This window comes from Staurois parvus, unplaced genomic scaffold (genome assembly GCF_062004578.1).
Source record: "Staurois parvus isolate SC_StPar_1 unplaced genomic scaffold, SC_StPar_1.0 ptg000854l, whole genome shotgun sequence".
Classification (NCBI taxonomy): Eukaryota; Metazoa; Chordata; class Amphibia; order Anura; family Ranidae; genus Staurois; species Staurois parvus.
This window is the reverse complement of record NW_028318650.1, coordinates 606,525-621,057: the sequence shown is the minus strand read 5'-3', so window position 1 is coordinate 621,057 and position 14,533 is coordinate 606,525. Positions and strand designations below refer to the sequence as shown.

At 42.1% G+C, this 14,533-nt stretch overlaps 1 protein-coding gene across 1 annotated transcript in view; it reads left to right on the top strand.

The window, feature by feature from the left end:
• LOC149443516 (uncharacterized) overlaps positions 1-14,533 on the top strand; it is an 84,611-nt gene that overhangs the window by 47,269 nt on the left and 22,809 nt on the right. The window contains exons 10-15 of the mRNA XM_089655597.1: positions 334-414; positions 2,415-2,486; positions 3,719-3,767; positions 7,558-8,408; positions 9,325-9,389; positions 11,903-11,955. Coding sequence (XP_089511723.1) covers positions 334-414; positions 2,415-2,486; positions 3,719-3,767; positions 7,558-8,408; positions 9,325-9,389; positions 11,903-11,955 — 1,171 coding nt within the window. The remainder of the gene's footprint in view (positions 1-333; positions 415-2,414; positions 2,487-3,718; positions 3,768-7,557; positions 8,409-9,324; positions 9,390-11,902; positions 11,956-14,533) is intronic.

Below are 14,533 nucleotides of genomic sequence, written 5' to 3'. Positions count from 1 at the left end.
CTGCCTACTTTTATTTAAATAAAGCAAAAGTTTACACATGAATATCTTCCCACGCAGAGGTTTCTACCATCAATACGAAACAACAGAAACTGAATGGTTCTCTATCAGCAGTGGGGACCCAGCTTTTACTCACAGCCAGGATTAAGAGGCAGCAGCCATGCAAAGGTGTTGGCTGCTGGCTCAAAAAAGGGCAGAACTTGTTTGAACCTGTCCAGGGCACAGAGCTTCATGCCAGGGAACATTAATATATAGATTATTGATGCAAAGAGATAATGCGGTCAAGGTGACTGAATGCTATGATCTGAATTGGTATTTTCTGTATGTGTCCCCCAGGCAGCAAGAAACATGCAAGTTTCCCTCAAGGTGAGGCCGGAACCTCCAAACTAACTGAGGAGAGTTCTTCTCCAAAGCCAGGTGAGTTCACAATTTCCAAAATCAATAAAGAGAATCTGTCACGAGGCAAAATGCATGTGTGGGAAGATTCTGAAACCGTCATTCCCCAATCCATATGACTCTGATATGCTTTGGGGCAGTAAAGCTAAACCTGCTCTTTAAGTCACCGCCCTGGAATTAGTATGCATGCCTTCATCAGAGCCTTCATTCATACTTTTCTCAATTTGGACTGACTATATGATTTAAAAAATGCAGAAACAGCAGAGAAAATCTCATAATCGATCATTAGCACTGTAGTGGCCAAATTTCAAGCGCAATTGGTCTAAATTTGGTTAGGCTGTACCCAGTTATTTGGGTTTCCACTGCAGTTAGTTGGGTTTCCACTGGGTTCAGCATATTGTTTAATTAAGCCTGGTTCTAGAGGTGTCCTCCAGTCCTATGGAGCAAGAAGAAAAATTGTTGTGAGCAATGAATGTTTATTTCACCCTCTAACCTCTTAGGTGAGCAGGACTCTGGGCAGATTGCAAGCTACTTTGAACCATTTCAAAGTGAGTCTGTCCCCAGAAAAGTGGGGACAAGCTGAGTTCACCCTCATTAACTTACGAGGGAGAGGCCATGCTTCTAGATCTTTAACTCTTTGTTAGCAAAGACTGTGTTCAAATCTAGATCACATCTGATAATGAGATCTGCTGGCACAGTACAAGCAGGGTTAAATATGATAATTATTAAAGCTCCAACTCCCTCCTTAACACTGCATAGTAGGAGAAAACATCAGTTTTGAAGTTTTCAAAAAGAGCAAGTAAAATGTAAGCAGCAATTTTAAAATATTCTGTTTAGGTTGTGCGATGTCAACCAAAATATAAAGTAGGTGTGATCCCAATCTGCAAATGAGGAATTACATATTAAACTTTCTTCTACAGATGACAAGGTTAGGAGCCCTTTGGGATTGGTATTAATTTGGAAGGGGACCCCATGCCAACCAATGAAGACAAATGGTGTGGGTTCCCCCCCAAAATCCATACCGGACACTCATCTGAGCACACAGCCAGGAAAGAGGGAACGAGCGAGCCCCCCCAAACTATACCAGGCCACATGACATGACAGGGCACTTTGCCAGGGGGATCCCCCAGCAGTGCACATGTTGATGAGGACATGGGATTCTTGCCCACAACCCTAGCAGGGTTCTTTAGTAAACAAAAAAAAATAACTTGCCCCCTCACAAAGAAAAAAAAACCTCAGCTCACCGAATACATCCACTTCCATAGCTTGTCACCTGCCAAATTACCTCCGCAGGTGACACCGCCCCCATGACATAACTCATAAGCCCCACCCTGTGATGCCATGAGGGTGGAATCTCATCGCCAGGAGGCTCCACCCCTATGATGACACATGCTGACCCCTGAAACCCTATGACATCATGGGGTGGGATTTCAGGGGCCCCTTGTTAAAGTGGGATTCCAGATTCTGATAATCTACCCCCTGCACCCCCACAAGCATCGGGCCAGGGTTGTGGGGAAGAGTGCCCCCCCATGTTGAGGGCATGTGGTCTGGTATGGTTGTGGGGGGCAGGAACTCATTTGTTCCTCCCCTTTTCCCGATGTGCTGAGTTGCATGTTCAGATAAGGGTCTAGTATGGATTGGGGGGGCACACCTTTTTTTTGTAATTTTTTGGTATGGGGTTCTCTTCATAATCTATACCAGACCCAAATGGCCTGGTATTGGTTAGGGGGACCCCAAGCTTTTTTTTTTTTTTTGTTAATGCCGACTCTTTTGTGGACTCATGGTTGTTAGGAAGCTGGTGGGTGCCGACTCCTAACAACCAAATACCAGTAAACTTTGGTAATAAAAACAAGAGGGGACAAAAACACACTGGGACACATCAAAAACGCATGCACTCGGAGTGTTTTTCCCTTATAAAATATACTGTATATCACCTTCAACATTGCACTATATATTTTTCAAATGTAATTTACTATTTTGTCCTTTTTTCTATTTTATCCTTTTTTACGGTAATTCTGCAGGCAGTAGCAAAGATTTCGATTTCCATGTGGACAAAAAGTCTGACACTGACCAAAGTTCAGCAACCCAGACAGGTAAAGATGTTAAACCCCTTTGACTTCTCCTTCCTTGGTTCATACTATCCTTCAAGGTGTTCCTCAGGTTGTTCCCCCTTCTAGACCACTGTTGATGCCACGCAACCTCAATTTGGTTCTTTTCTACCCTTCAGAAACTGCCTTTTAAATCTCTTTGGGACATTCCCTTATTGACTCTTCCTCAGAAAGTGGTTGTCCTCAATTTTTCTTTTTTGACAAAGGCTGAGTTGGCTTTTCCTTTGAATGAGGAGATTGTTTTGCCATCCTTATGTTCTAGTCCTGCCCATCCTAAAAGAAGTGATTCTTCATATGTTGGATGCGGTTCAAGCTGTAAGAGTATACTTGAATTCTATCACCCCTTTCCAGAAGATCCATTCCTTATTCATTGTTCCACATGGTCCTAGGAAGGGACATGCGGCCTTACCATCTACTATCTTTTGTTTGATCTGTCAGAAGATAGTTCAAGCCTACTTTTTCAGGCTGGGAACCTCCGCATTTCCTGTTCATTGTACTAGTACTCTGTGCATGTCCTAGGCCAGGGGTGGGCAAACTTTTTGACTTGAGGGCCGCAATGGGTTCATATATTGGACCCGGGGGCCGGACTAGCTGCTGGCCGGCCCAGCCACTACCATGCCATCCATAGTAAGTATAGTAATATTCCCCCATAGTAAGCATAGTAATTAATCCCCCATATAGTAATTCATCCCCCATAGTAATTCATCCCCCATATAGTAATTCATCCCCCATATAGTAATTCATCCCCCATAGTAATTCATCCCCCATATAGTAATTCATCCCCCATATAGTAATTCATCCCCCCATAGTAATTAATCCCCCATATAGTAATTCATCCCCCCTATAGTAATTCATCCCCCCTATAGTAATTCATTCACCCCTATAGTAATTCATCCCCCCTATAGTAATTCATTCCCCATATTGTGTCAATTCACTTACCTTTGCTCCGCGCGTTCCTCTCGCCGTGTTCCCGCGCCGTTCTGGTCTTCAGGGCGGACTGTGAGAGGAGAGGAGTTCGTCACGCTGCCCCGCCTACATCCTGACAGCCAATGTTTGCCACGCTCCGCGGGCCGGATTAAAAGGTCCGCCGGGCCGTAGTTTGCCCGTTGCTGTCCTAGGCCTTTCATCATCATGTTAGGTCAGGGTTTTTCAAAATGACACATTGTGCTCTTTCAGGACTGAAAACTCATAACATGATATCTTTACCTTCCTTCCAGGAGCTGAAACTCTGGTGTCTTTTCAGGAAGAGAATGCACAGTCTACATGGTAAGATTCAATAAGTCTGTGGTTGATGTCATACATTTATGATTTTTCTTATAACCTTTAGAAACCTGGACAATTAAAACTGATCATATGATGCAAAAAACAAAAGCAGAGGTGAACTGTAGAAAAAACTTCATATCAAAACAGTCAGAAGATCCAGAAATCTGGTTTACATGCTGTTTCGTGAAAATAGCGTGATGATGGCATAGCTTCATCTCTAGCAGCTGCCTTTTGTTTTAAGCTAGTATGCCCAAAGGTCCTTGGATTTCCCCAGGACTTGAGCAATATAGTCACAGTTCGTTCATAATCTGAGGCTATTTTCTGGGCTGGGGTGTTCCAAGGGGTAAACTGGTATGCAGGTAGTAGTTAGCGGTGGCAGCATTTAGAGGAACAGTCCGTATCAGAGTAAGTGTCGAAGTCCGTTATCAATAGAAAGGGGTCAGTACCAAAGCAAGACGAGATAAGACCAAGTGTGAGCTAGGAAACAGATGCTATCACAAGCTCTGGGCCACAGCCAGTCAGGCACAAGGAGGCAGCAAACTAACTGCTGCCTAGTAACTGGGATGCTGCCTGCGGAATCGCACCACTGTTGCCCAATCACAGTGCAGGGAGGGGGGGGTGTCAGTCTGGGAAGAGAGAGTGGCAACTCAGGCTCCTTGTGGTGGTTCCAAAGGAGTTAGGAATCCAGCTTTCCTTACATTACCCTTCTTCCTGAGGAGTGGCCCCTGGCCCACAGGAGCATGCCTTCGGGGATGTACATCATGGAAACCCCTTAACACATGAGCAGCATAAACAGAGGAAGCAGATACCTAACAATGGTCTTCAGGGCGGAAAGCCTTCCAGTGGATGAGGTATTGAAGAGAATGCTGAATCCTTCTGAAGTCTACCTTTTACTCCTCTTGACCATTGCCAAGTACCCTAATTTTAGAAAGGATGATGGTGTTCGAGTTGACTCTTTTCAGTAAAGAATCAAGATAGGAGTTGGGTACCCAAAAGTTGGGAAATTAAACATTTGATTAACTTGATATATTATAGGTTTTTGTAATCCTTACAGATAGTAAATGTATGTTGGGTCCCTTCCAGCCAATGTCACCTTGCCTCTATTGTCCGTTTCATAGCCAGCAACACCCAGTTGCATTCTGAGTGAGAAATCTTGTAAGAAAAGAATGTGCAAGGATGCCAGTTATTGTTACTAGTACATTGTGACAACGCAGCTCCTGCCCCAATTTTTGAGGCACTGGCCTCTACCAGAAAGGCTAAGGCAGTGTCAGGATGTCTTGGGGTGGAAGTGGAAGTAAATGCTTTTTTTGCAAGGTCTCAAAAGCTTAGATGACGTCTTATTGTCATTACTTTGGATTGGCAACTTTCTTGATGAGATCAGTGATGGGTGCTATGTGGATGAAGAAGCCTTGGGGAAACGTTCTATAAAAATTGAATTCTAAGAAGCATTGGATCCTTAGGCAGAAGCCACTGAAAAATAGCCTGGACCTTGGCAGGAAACATGGCCAATAAATGTAAATTTCTAAAATGATGTATTCCGGGAACAGAACTTCACTTGCAGGAAAGATGCACTTCTCTAATTTAGCATAGAGAGAGTGCTCTTGGAGTTTGCCCAAGATTGCTTTGACATGATGTTGGTGTTCAGCCATGTATTGGAAGTACTGTAAATCACAATGTCATCCAGATATATAAGAAGGAACGTGCCAAAGTAGTCATGGAAGATGTTGTTTATAAACTCCTGGAAAATTGCTGGTGCATTTTGTAAATCTAAGGGCTTTGCCAAATAGTCATAAGGCCAATCTATGGTGTTGAAAGCTCTCCTCCAATTGTCTCCATTACATTTCCATAATAAAGTGATTGTTGAACAGGGACACTCACTGAAGCTGAAATATACTAAGCTTTAACGAAGAGGTGATGGGGAATTATTCTGGATTCACAAATTAAATACATTGCATCCACTTGGCTTGAATGGTGATTTTGATCTAAATTTATTTTTATACCAGGATTGATACGTGAATGTATGTTTGTTTTATGTTTCTGTTTATTTTTGGGTGCTTTCAAAGTAATGGTATACCTCTCCCTTTTGGAAGATATATATATATATATATATAATCAGGGCTCATAATCTCAAGTCCTGAGCTACTATCCAGGGCTTAAGAGTTACTCGTCACTAGTTACCCTGCCCCACCCCTAATTCCGCCCCCAAACATGCTCTCATAAATGAACTCATGAAAAGACACTGTTAAATGTTTTTCACAGAATAAAGTTAAACGAATAAATAATAAATTAATACCCATCAGTTGTCATTTACATCAGGTGTCCCATCAGATTCCCTCATTACATTAGGTGTCTCCATCACAGTCCTCCTTACATCAGATATCCCCGCATGGGACCAGCTATATAACTACCTGAAATAAATAAACTACTACCACAGAAAACTAAACTCTTTTGGCTGCACTCATGAAAGCTATTGCTGGAGGACAAAATAGGAAAGAGGTGGAGGGCAGGGAGAGAGATCAGGAGGGAAGGAGAATGGATGGAGGAAGGAAGAAAGGGAAGGAGGGAATGAAGGAAGGGAGGGGAGGAAATGCCTGGAGGACAAAAGGAAGGAAGCTGCTTCTCCTCCTCTCTCTTCTGTAGCTTTCAGCTGCTTCATTGAAAGCCATACAGGGAGATGAGTGCTTTTAACTGTCCCCACCGCTGCACCGATTATCCCTGACTTTCAATTTCACCTGCTGCAGTCTGGACACGCTCGCCCCCACCATATTTCTACTCGCCAAATGCAAGCAGGCGAGTGGAAATTTTGAGCCCTGTATGTGTATATGTGTGTGTGTGTGTATATGTATGTATGTATGTATGTATGTGTGTGTATATATATATATATATATATATATATATATATATATCTATCATCAGTTACGTGTGATTGCTATGCATTGCTTAACAGACAAAGCTTCTAAATTTACAGTTAGGAGGTGGGACAGGGGGTTGAGCTCCATCTTGCTTTTGGGCACAGCAATGGCAACAAACCTTATACATGTATGTGGCATCACTAGCTGTATATATTTTATACCTGCTAGCAGATTTATTTATTTATTGAGTGACAGAGTCACTTTAAATATCATTATTACAATTTTGTATGAGTCTTAGCACATCCTCCAATAATTTATATTAGTGAGTCCAACATCAGACTGCCCTGAAATACATTAACAAGCCAACAGTTTGTGGACACTTGACAATCACTCGTATACACACTTGTTAGACATTACATCCCGAAAACATTGGCAATATTATGGGATTGCCCCTCTTCATAGTTATAACAGCCTCCACTTCTCTGGAAAGGCTTTCCATAGATTTTGGAGGGTGTCTGTGGGAATTTGTGCCCAATTGTGAGGTCAGGTACTGATGTTGGAAGAGAGGACCTGGGTTACAATTGCTTTTCCAAATTATCCCAAAGGTGTTCAGTAGAGTTGAGGTCAAGGATCTGTGCACACCACTCTAGTTCCTGCACCCCAAACAGGCGAAGCCACATCTTTATGGACTTGGCTTTGTATACAGGAACACTGTCATGCTGGAATAAAAAAAGGTCCTTCCACAAACTGTTACCATAACATTGGAAGTATATCATTGTCCACAATGTATGTGTATGCTGTAGCAGTAATGCTACCCTTCAATAGAAACACCTAAATGCAATCATTTGGAGGGGGTCCACATGCTTTTGGTCATGTAGAGTTAAGAGATTGTATAATATATACAGTATATATAGTAATCTAAATTACAATTTTTTTTTAAGGAAACTATCTGATCTGAGACGTGAAATGGAGTGCCCGGTTTGCATTGACATTTTAAGTGACCCTACAACCCTGATGTGTGGACACAATTTCTGCATGAAATGTATTGAGACAGCCTTGGACAACCAGAATAAAAACAACTTTTTCTGCCCTGTGTGCAAGCAAATATATATAAGTAGACCAAAACTGAAAATAAACTATTCCCTACGAAAGGTGGCAAGATATTTTAAGTCAAGATTTTCAAAGTTGAAGACTGGAGAGCTGAACTGTGCATACTGTATTGAGGACCCAGGAGTTGCTGTTAAATCATGTCTGCTGTGTGAAGCATCCTTGTGTGATGAACATCTAAATGTACACAGCAAGAAGGAGGAACACATCCTAATAGAACCCACCACTTCCTTCAAGGAGAGAAAATGCTCCATTCATAATAAAGTCCTTGAACATTACTGCGCTGATGAAGATGTCTATGTCTGCTCCTTATGCTGCATATATGGAGATCACAAAGGCCACCAGGTGGAAATGGTAACAGAAGCAGCTGAGAAAAAGAAAAATGATCTGAGAAATGTCCAAGAAGATCTAGCCTGCAAGAAAATGAAAATTGAGGATCTTTTAAAGAGCGTTACTGAAGCACAGAGATTCTCTGATACAGAGCTGATTGGGAAACTGGTGGAAGCTCTAGAGCTGCAGGTTCCTGGTGACACGTCCACACGGGAAGGTCAAGCTTCATTCTCAGTCTCTGATCTCATCCAGAAGGCAGAGGAAAAGAAGAATCAGCTGTCTCAAAAAATAGATGGTATTATTAAAATGTGCCAGGAGACTGACCCAACACTTTTCTTGCAAGATCATAAGGACGGTAAGTGCTAAGTAGACACTAAAGTAAACACTAAAGATGATTTTTGGGCAATATAAATATAACAAGATTTATTCAAATAATCCCCCCATAAAATACACTCACATTGGGTACAAAAATATCCAGCATTTGTTTAAAAGTACACCATAAGAGCATCCAGCCCTCTCAACAGCGTCTCACCAGCCTGCCTGCAATCAAGATGGCCAACCAACAATGCCAACCAACAATGCCATCTTGATTGCAGGCAGGCACTTATTTGGTGGTGGATTTAATGGTTTATGTATTTATTTATTCTACTTAAGGGTAGCGCTATTATTTGTGGTTATTTTATATGTTAATGTGTATAATTGTATCACAGTTTTTATTAATCTTTACAGTAGTTTAATAGTAGCAGCTCCCAAATTATGTGATTCAGCATAGGCGCGATATTGTGAATCTTGGGGTGTGGGAGATTATTCACCTAGACACCCGTCAAGACTCATTGTGCCTTTTTTATTTAATATAAATTGTATCCAGTAAGGGCAATGTCCAAAGGGTCCGGTACAGTATATTGGGGGGACCCCACATATTGGGTTCGGTATGAATCTGAGGAGGGCATGTCTTTTCTTTCCACACAATCTTTGTCGCTTAGTATACATTCTGTTGTCAGCCAGGAATCCCTAGCTGACATTTGAAAGGGCCCCTATGCCTGAATACATGCAGATGTCTGCACATGTACAATCTTTCTGGTGGTTTTGTGATGTTCCTGACACTTCAGCTTCCTACAGGGCAAATAAAAGTCACACTCTACCTGTAACAGGGTTCTACAATTATAATATAATATGAATATATATTTTCTAGTACGTTTTTTGAATATTTTGCTTTTTTTTAATTAAAATTACAGTTTGATCTTGCTGATGTGTTCTATAACCTTTTACAGAATTTATAAAGAATACTTTTTCTTCTCAAAAAAGCGACCGGTTGGAATGTGAGCTTTGTGGGAAGGTAATGCTTATACACGTTGTTTTATTTTATGTGTATCCTAGTATATTTTTGCATTCTGCTTTATGGTTTGAATGCCATCACAGCTCCACTAGGCTTTATGTAGTTAGACAATTGGTAGAGGAGATTTTCTCCCCAGACATCTGCAGTAATTTCCCTCCTGCTTTCTCTGGCATGACCACAGCTGACAATATATTTCCTACTGGCACTAGCGGTGAACATCAAAGTCTGACTCCACACTTTTTGTTATATAATGGGAAAGGGTTAGATCCTCTTATATTTTTATTGTGGCCTTTAATGGGAAGAGTTCCAGCACTTCATGGGCCCACAGGGTGTCATCCCAAAGGAGGCTGAGAGGACAACAAATACTTGAAAGAAAGGTATCAGGATTAGATCATATTTAAATTTTTATTTACTGGCTGTCTGTGTCTTTCTGTCTTGGTGACCCATGTGCTCTTCATTACAGAGGGTAGAACTTATCAGTGTGGACAGCAGCCACAAAAATATGACCCTTTCCCACTCTATCCAAAAGTAAAATAAGGTTTTAATATTTGGATGTGGTAGTAGTGAGTGGATGCGAAGTTCCGACACCCTAAATAGCAATGGAAACGTGTGTGCTTTTGCACACTAAGGAGAATTGAGGAAGGACAGTGCCAACCCATTGAGTCTTATTGGAAGGATAGTGCCAATAGGATAGACTTAATGGAAGGATAGTGCCAATCCATTGAGTCTTGTTGGAAGGATATTGCCAACCCATTGACTCTTATTGGAAGGACCTTGCCAACCCATTGAGTCTTGTTGGAAGGACCTTGCCAACCCATTGAGTCTTGTTGGAAGGACCTTGCCAACCCATTGAGTCTTGTTGGAAGGACCTTGCCAACCCATTGAGTCTTGTTGGAAGGATAGTGCCAATCCACTGAGTCTTGTTGGAAGGACAGTTCCAACCCATTGAGTCTTTTTTTGAAGGATAGTGCCAATCCATTGAGTCTTGATGGAAGGACAGTGCCAACTCATTGAGACTTGTTGGAAGGACAGTGCCAACTCATTGAGTCTTGTTGGAAGGACAGTGCCAACTCATTGAGTCTTGTTGGAAGGACAGTGTCAACCCATTGAGTCTTGTTGAAAGGATAGTGCCAACCCATTGAGTCTTGTTGGAAGGACAGTGCCAACTCATTGAGTCTTGTTGGAAGGACAGTGTCAACCCATTGAGTCTTGTTGGAAGCATAGTGCCAACCCATTGAGTCTTGTTGGAAGGACAGTGCCAACTCATTGAGTCTTGTTGGAAGGACAGTGCCAACTCATTGAGTCTTGTTGGAAGGACAGTGCCAACTCATTGAGTCTTGTTGGAAGGACAGTGCCAACTCATTGAGTCTTGTTGGAAGGACAGTGCCAACTCATTGAGTCTTGAGTGAAGCTGAAGTTGTAAATCCATAAAGAGGAAATAAAAGGGCTGATGGTGGATTAGGGCTGAGCAAGGACTGGAGAATATTCTGCAGGGTTTGGGGGATTCCGTAGAGAATTCTATGATCTGTGCACTGGGAGATTTATCTCTTCAGAGTCTGTTTGGTCTATGTCAGGATCCATTGCCTTGCAAAACTGTTGTGACAGTGTGAAGCTCTGCACTATGGAAATGGCCAAGGAAAAGATACAGGGTTTGCATGTCTGCTGACTGCAGGAATACAGGGTATAGATTTTGAGTGGAGAAAACTGCTTTTGCAGCTTTCTCCATATCTTGGTAATTCTGGTTGGGGTTCTGTAGTTTGGAGATTCCAAAGAGTCTTGGGCAGGACAGAATCTCAAACCCAGTGTCCAAGTTGTTGAGAACAAACAGCAGGGTGTGTGCCCAGGTGCACACAGTCTGATGGACTGGTGAGAGCAGGAAGTGAGTGGAGGTACAAAGCAATAGCAGTTGGAGCTGTTTTTTAGGCAGAGCCCTGTCAGGAGAGGTGGGAGCCCCTGTTGGAGACTGCAGCCTGTGTGAGGGGGATTCTGGGCCTAAGGACTAGGAAAGTGGCCAGCTCCGAGAGTCTGGGAGACCAAGAAAGGGTCTGTAAGACTGAGGAAGTTGCGGAAATCATTGAGTCCAGGGAGGTTGGAGAGAATCCAGAAGTCTCTGGTGGGTGCAAGCTGGAGATATTGGGAAAACTCTGTCAAGAGGGGCAACAAGGGCCTGAGCAGCAGCAAGGTGCTGTCATCTAGGCTGAGAGAGAGCCTGAACAGCAAGTGGTATGGGAGACCAAAACAAACAGAGGAACTGCTGACTAGAGAGACAGTTGGCCCACTATTTTTCATTTGTGTTTGCTGACTGAAGTTGAAACCCCTGATTGGGAATCCTGGATTAACTTTTGTTTTGCTTTCTCCATTTTAATAAAAGTGGACTAACAGGCCCTTAACTATAGTGCCTGTGTGACATGGACTCACGTTACAAAAATTGCACCTACCACTGAGCTAAACATCCCCCATATCACACTATATAGAAATTTCTATCTTTATGATAATTGTCTTCTTTACTATAGGATGAGGATTCTGCTGTCCTAGTCTTTCCAGTTATAAAAGGAATGCTATTCAGGTAAGACTAAAGTTTTCTTACCTAAATTTTCAAATTTTATATAAGTGTTATCAGGAGGAAGAACTCGCAGCCTAAGGTGGGAACATATAGTGTTTTTTTTTTACAATGTTTCTGGAGAAAATTATATTTAAGATATATTTTAATGCAATACTAAGAGGCCCAAAAACAACTCCACTGATACACAATCCATACCATACTGGCACAAACAGAAACACATCCACAGAGACATCAGTATCATACTTACACAGCCAGAAACATGTCCATGGAGAGCATCAGTATTACACACCTACAACCAAAACTGCGTCCCCAAAGGTCCAATCAGTACCATACTCCTACAACAAGAATCATGTTTGCATCCCATCTGCTGGAGAGGATGTGATCAACCAGGAAATTTACTGCACATTCTCTGGTCATGTACAAATATAGTTAGCTTCTGTTGGAAAATATTCCAGGTGATAACTGCGATAACAGGGACTTTACTGTCCCCCAATCCTGCTCTAGCTATCCTGAGTCTGGGTATTGAAATAGTGCCATCTCCCTTCCATGCGATTATTACTCATAGTCTCCTTGCTGCCGGACTCTTGATTGCTAGGCACTGGAAACAACAAATGGCCCCAAACTCATCTGAAGGCCTCACCTGAGTTAACTTTCATTTCTCTTATGAAAGAACAATTGCAATATGGAATGGTTCTGTTGCTAATTTTGATAGACTATGGAAACCTTAGTCTATATGGTTTAACAATTGATGCCAACGCCTTTGCATATCCTTGTTTTATTGAAATCCCTTTCTTATGGTCAATCATGACACACATGTTGTTGTTCTCCTTCGTAAGCGCCTTCCCAACCTTACCTTACCGCTTTGTTTCCAGCATTGGCGGTCTATGTAAATCCCTTCTAAAATTCAATAAAAATCTATTGGAAAAAAAAAAAGAATCATGTTTGCAGAGACACAACCAGTATTGTAGTAAAAAGCATAAACACATCCATGGAGACAAAGTCAGTGCCATACTTACTGGGCCCGAAACATGTCCAGAGACACAATTAGTACTGATGCAGCAGAACCATGTCCACATAGACAATCGGTGCCATACTCCTACAACCAGAACCATGTCCACATAGACAATCGGTGCCATACTCCTACAACCAGAACCATGTCCACATAGACAATCGGTGCCATACTCCTACAACCAGAACCGTGTCCACATAGACAATCGGTGCCATACTCCTACAACCAGAACCATGTCCACATAGACAATCGGTGCCATACTCCTACAACCAGAACCATGTCCACAGAGCCACAATCGGTGCCATACTCCTACAACCAGATGTCCACAGAGCCACAATCAGTGCCATACTCCTACAACCAGAACCATGTCCACAGAGCCACAATCCGTGCCATACTCCTACAACCAGATGTCCACAGAGACACAATCAGTGCCATACTCCTACAACCAGATGTCCACAGAGACACAATCAGTGCCATACTCCTACAACCAGAACCATGTCCACAGAGACACAATCAGTGCCCTACTCCTACAACCAGAACCATGTCCACAGAGACACAATCAGTGCCATACTCCTACAACCAGAACCATGTCCACATAGACAATCAGTGCCATACTCCTACAACCAGATGTCCACAGAGACACAATAAGTGCCATACTCCTACAGCCAGATGTCCACAGAGACACAATCAGTGCCATACTCCTACAACCAGAACCATGTCCACATAGACCATCAGTGCCATACACCTACAACCAGAACCATGTCCACAGAGACAATCAGTGCCATACTCCTACAACCAGAACCGTGTCCACATAGACAATCAGTGCCATACTCCTACAACCAGAACCATGTCCACATAGACAATCAGTGCCATACTCCTACAACCAGAAACATGTCCACATGGACAATCAGTGCCATACTCCTACAACCAGAACCATGTCCACATAGACAATCAGTGCCCTACTCCTACAACCAGAACCATGTCCACATAGACAATCAGTGCCATACTCCTACAACCAAAACCATGTCCACATAGACAATCAGTGCCATGCTCCTACAACCAGAACCATGTCCACAGAGACATATATGTGTGTGTGTGTATATATATTTATATATATTTATTGAAATATATTTTTCAATATATTGAATATGGCCAAAATTGTAGCATTTCAAGTATATGGCAATATATTTGGGAAGAATATTATTAAAATATTTTTAAATATATATATATATATATTTGAAAAATATTTTTTCCATGTAGGTAACCTCATGTAACCAGCAACAATACAACCTAATATCCAATAAAACCTATATTGCAATCCCTACAAACAAATGTACTAAAACTACTAGTTGTAAATTTTGTCTAATATTGTAAATTGGTAAACAAGTTGATATCCCAGAGGGCGGAACAGCTTAAAGGTATTTAAACCAATTTTCTTAATCGTACATTACGGGACACAGGAAGAGTATTCAGGTACAGCATATTGGGTTATGTGGCTGCCTTTGGGAGATTGGACATTGTCCAAGAAAGCTGTTATGGACTTTTATAGGGTCTCCATGAACCCACTTTAAA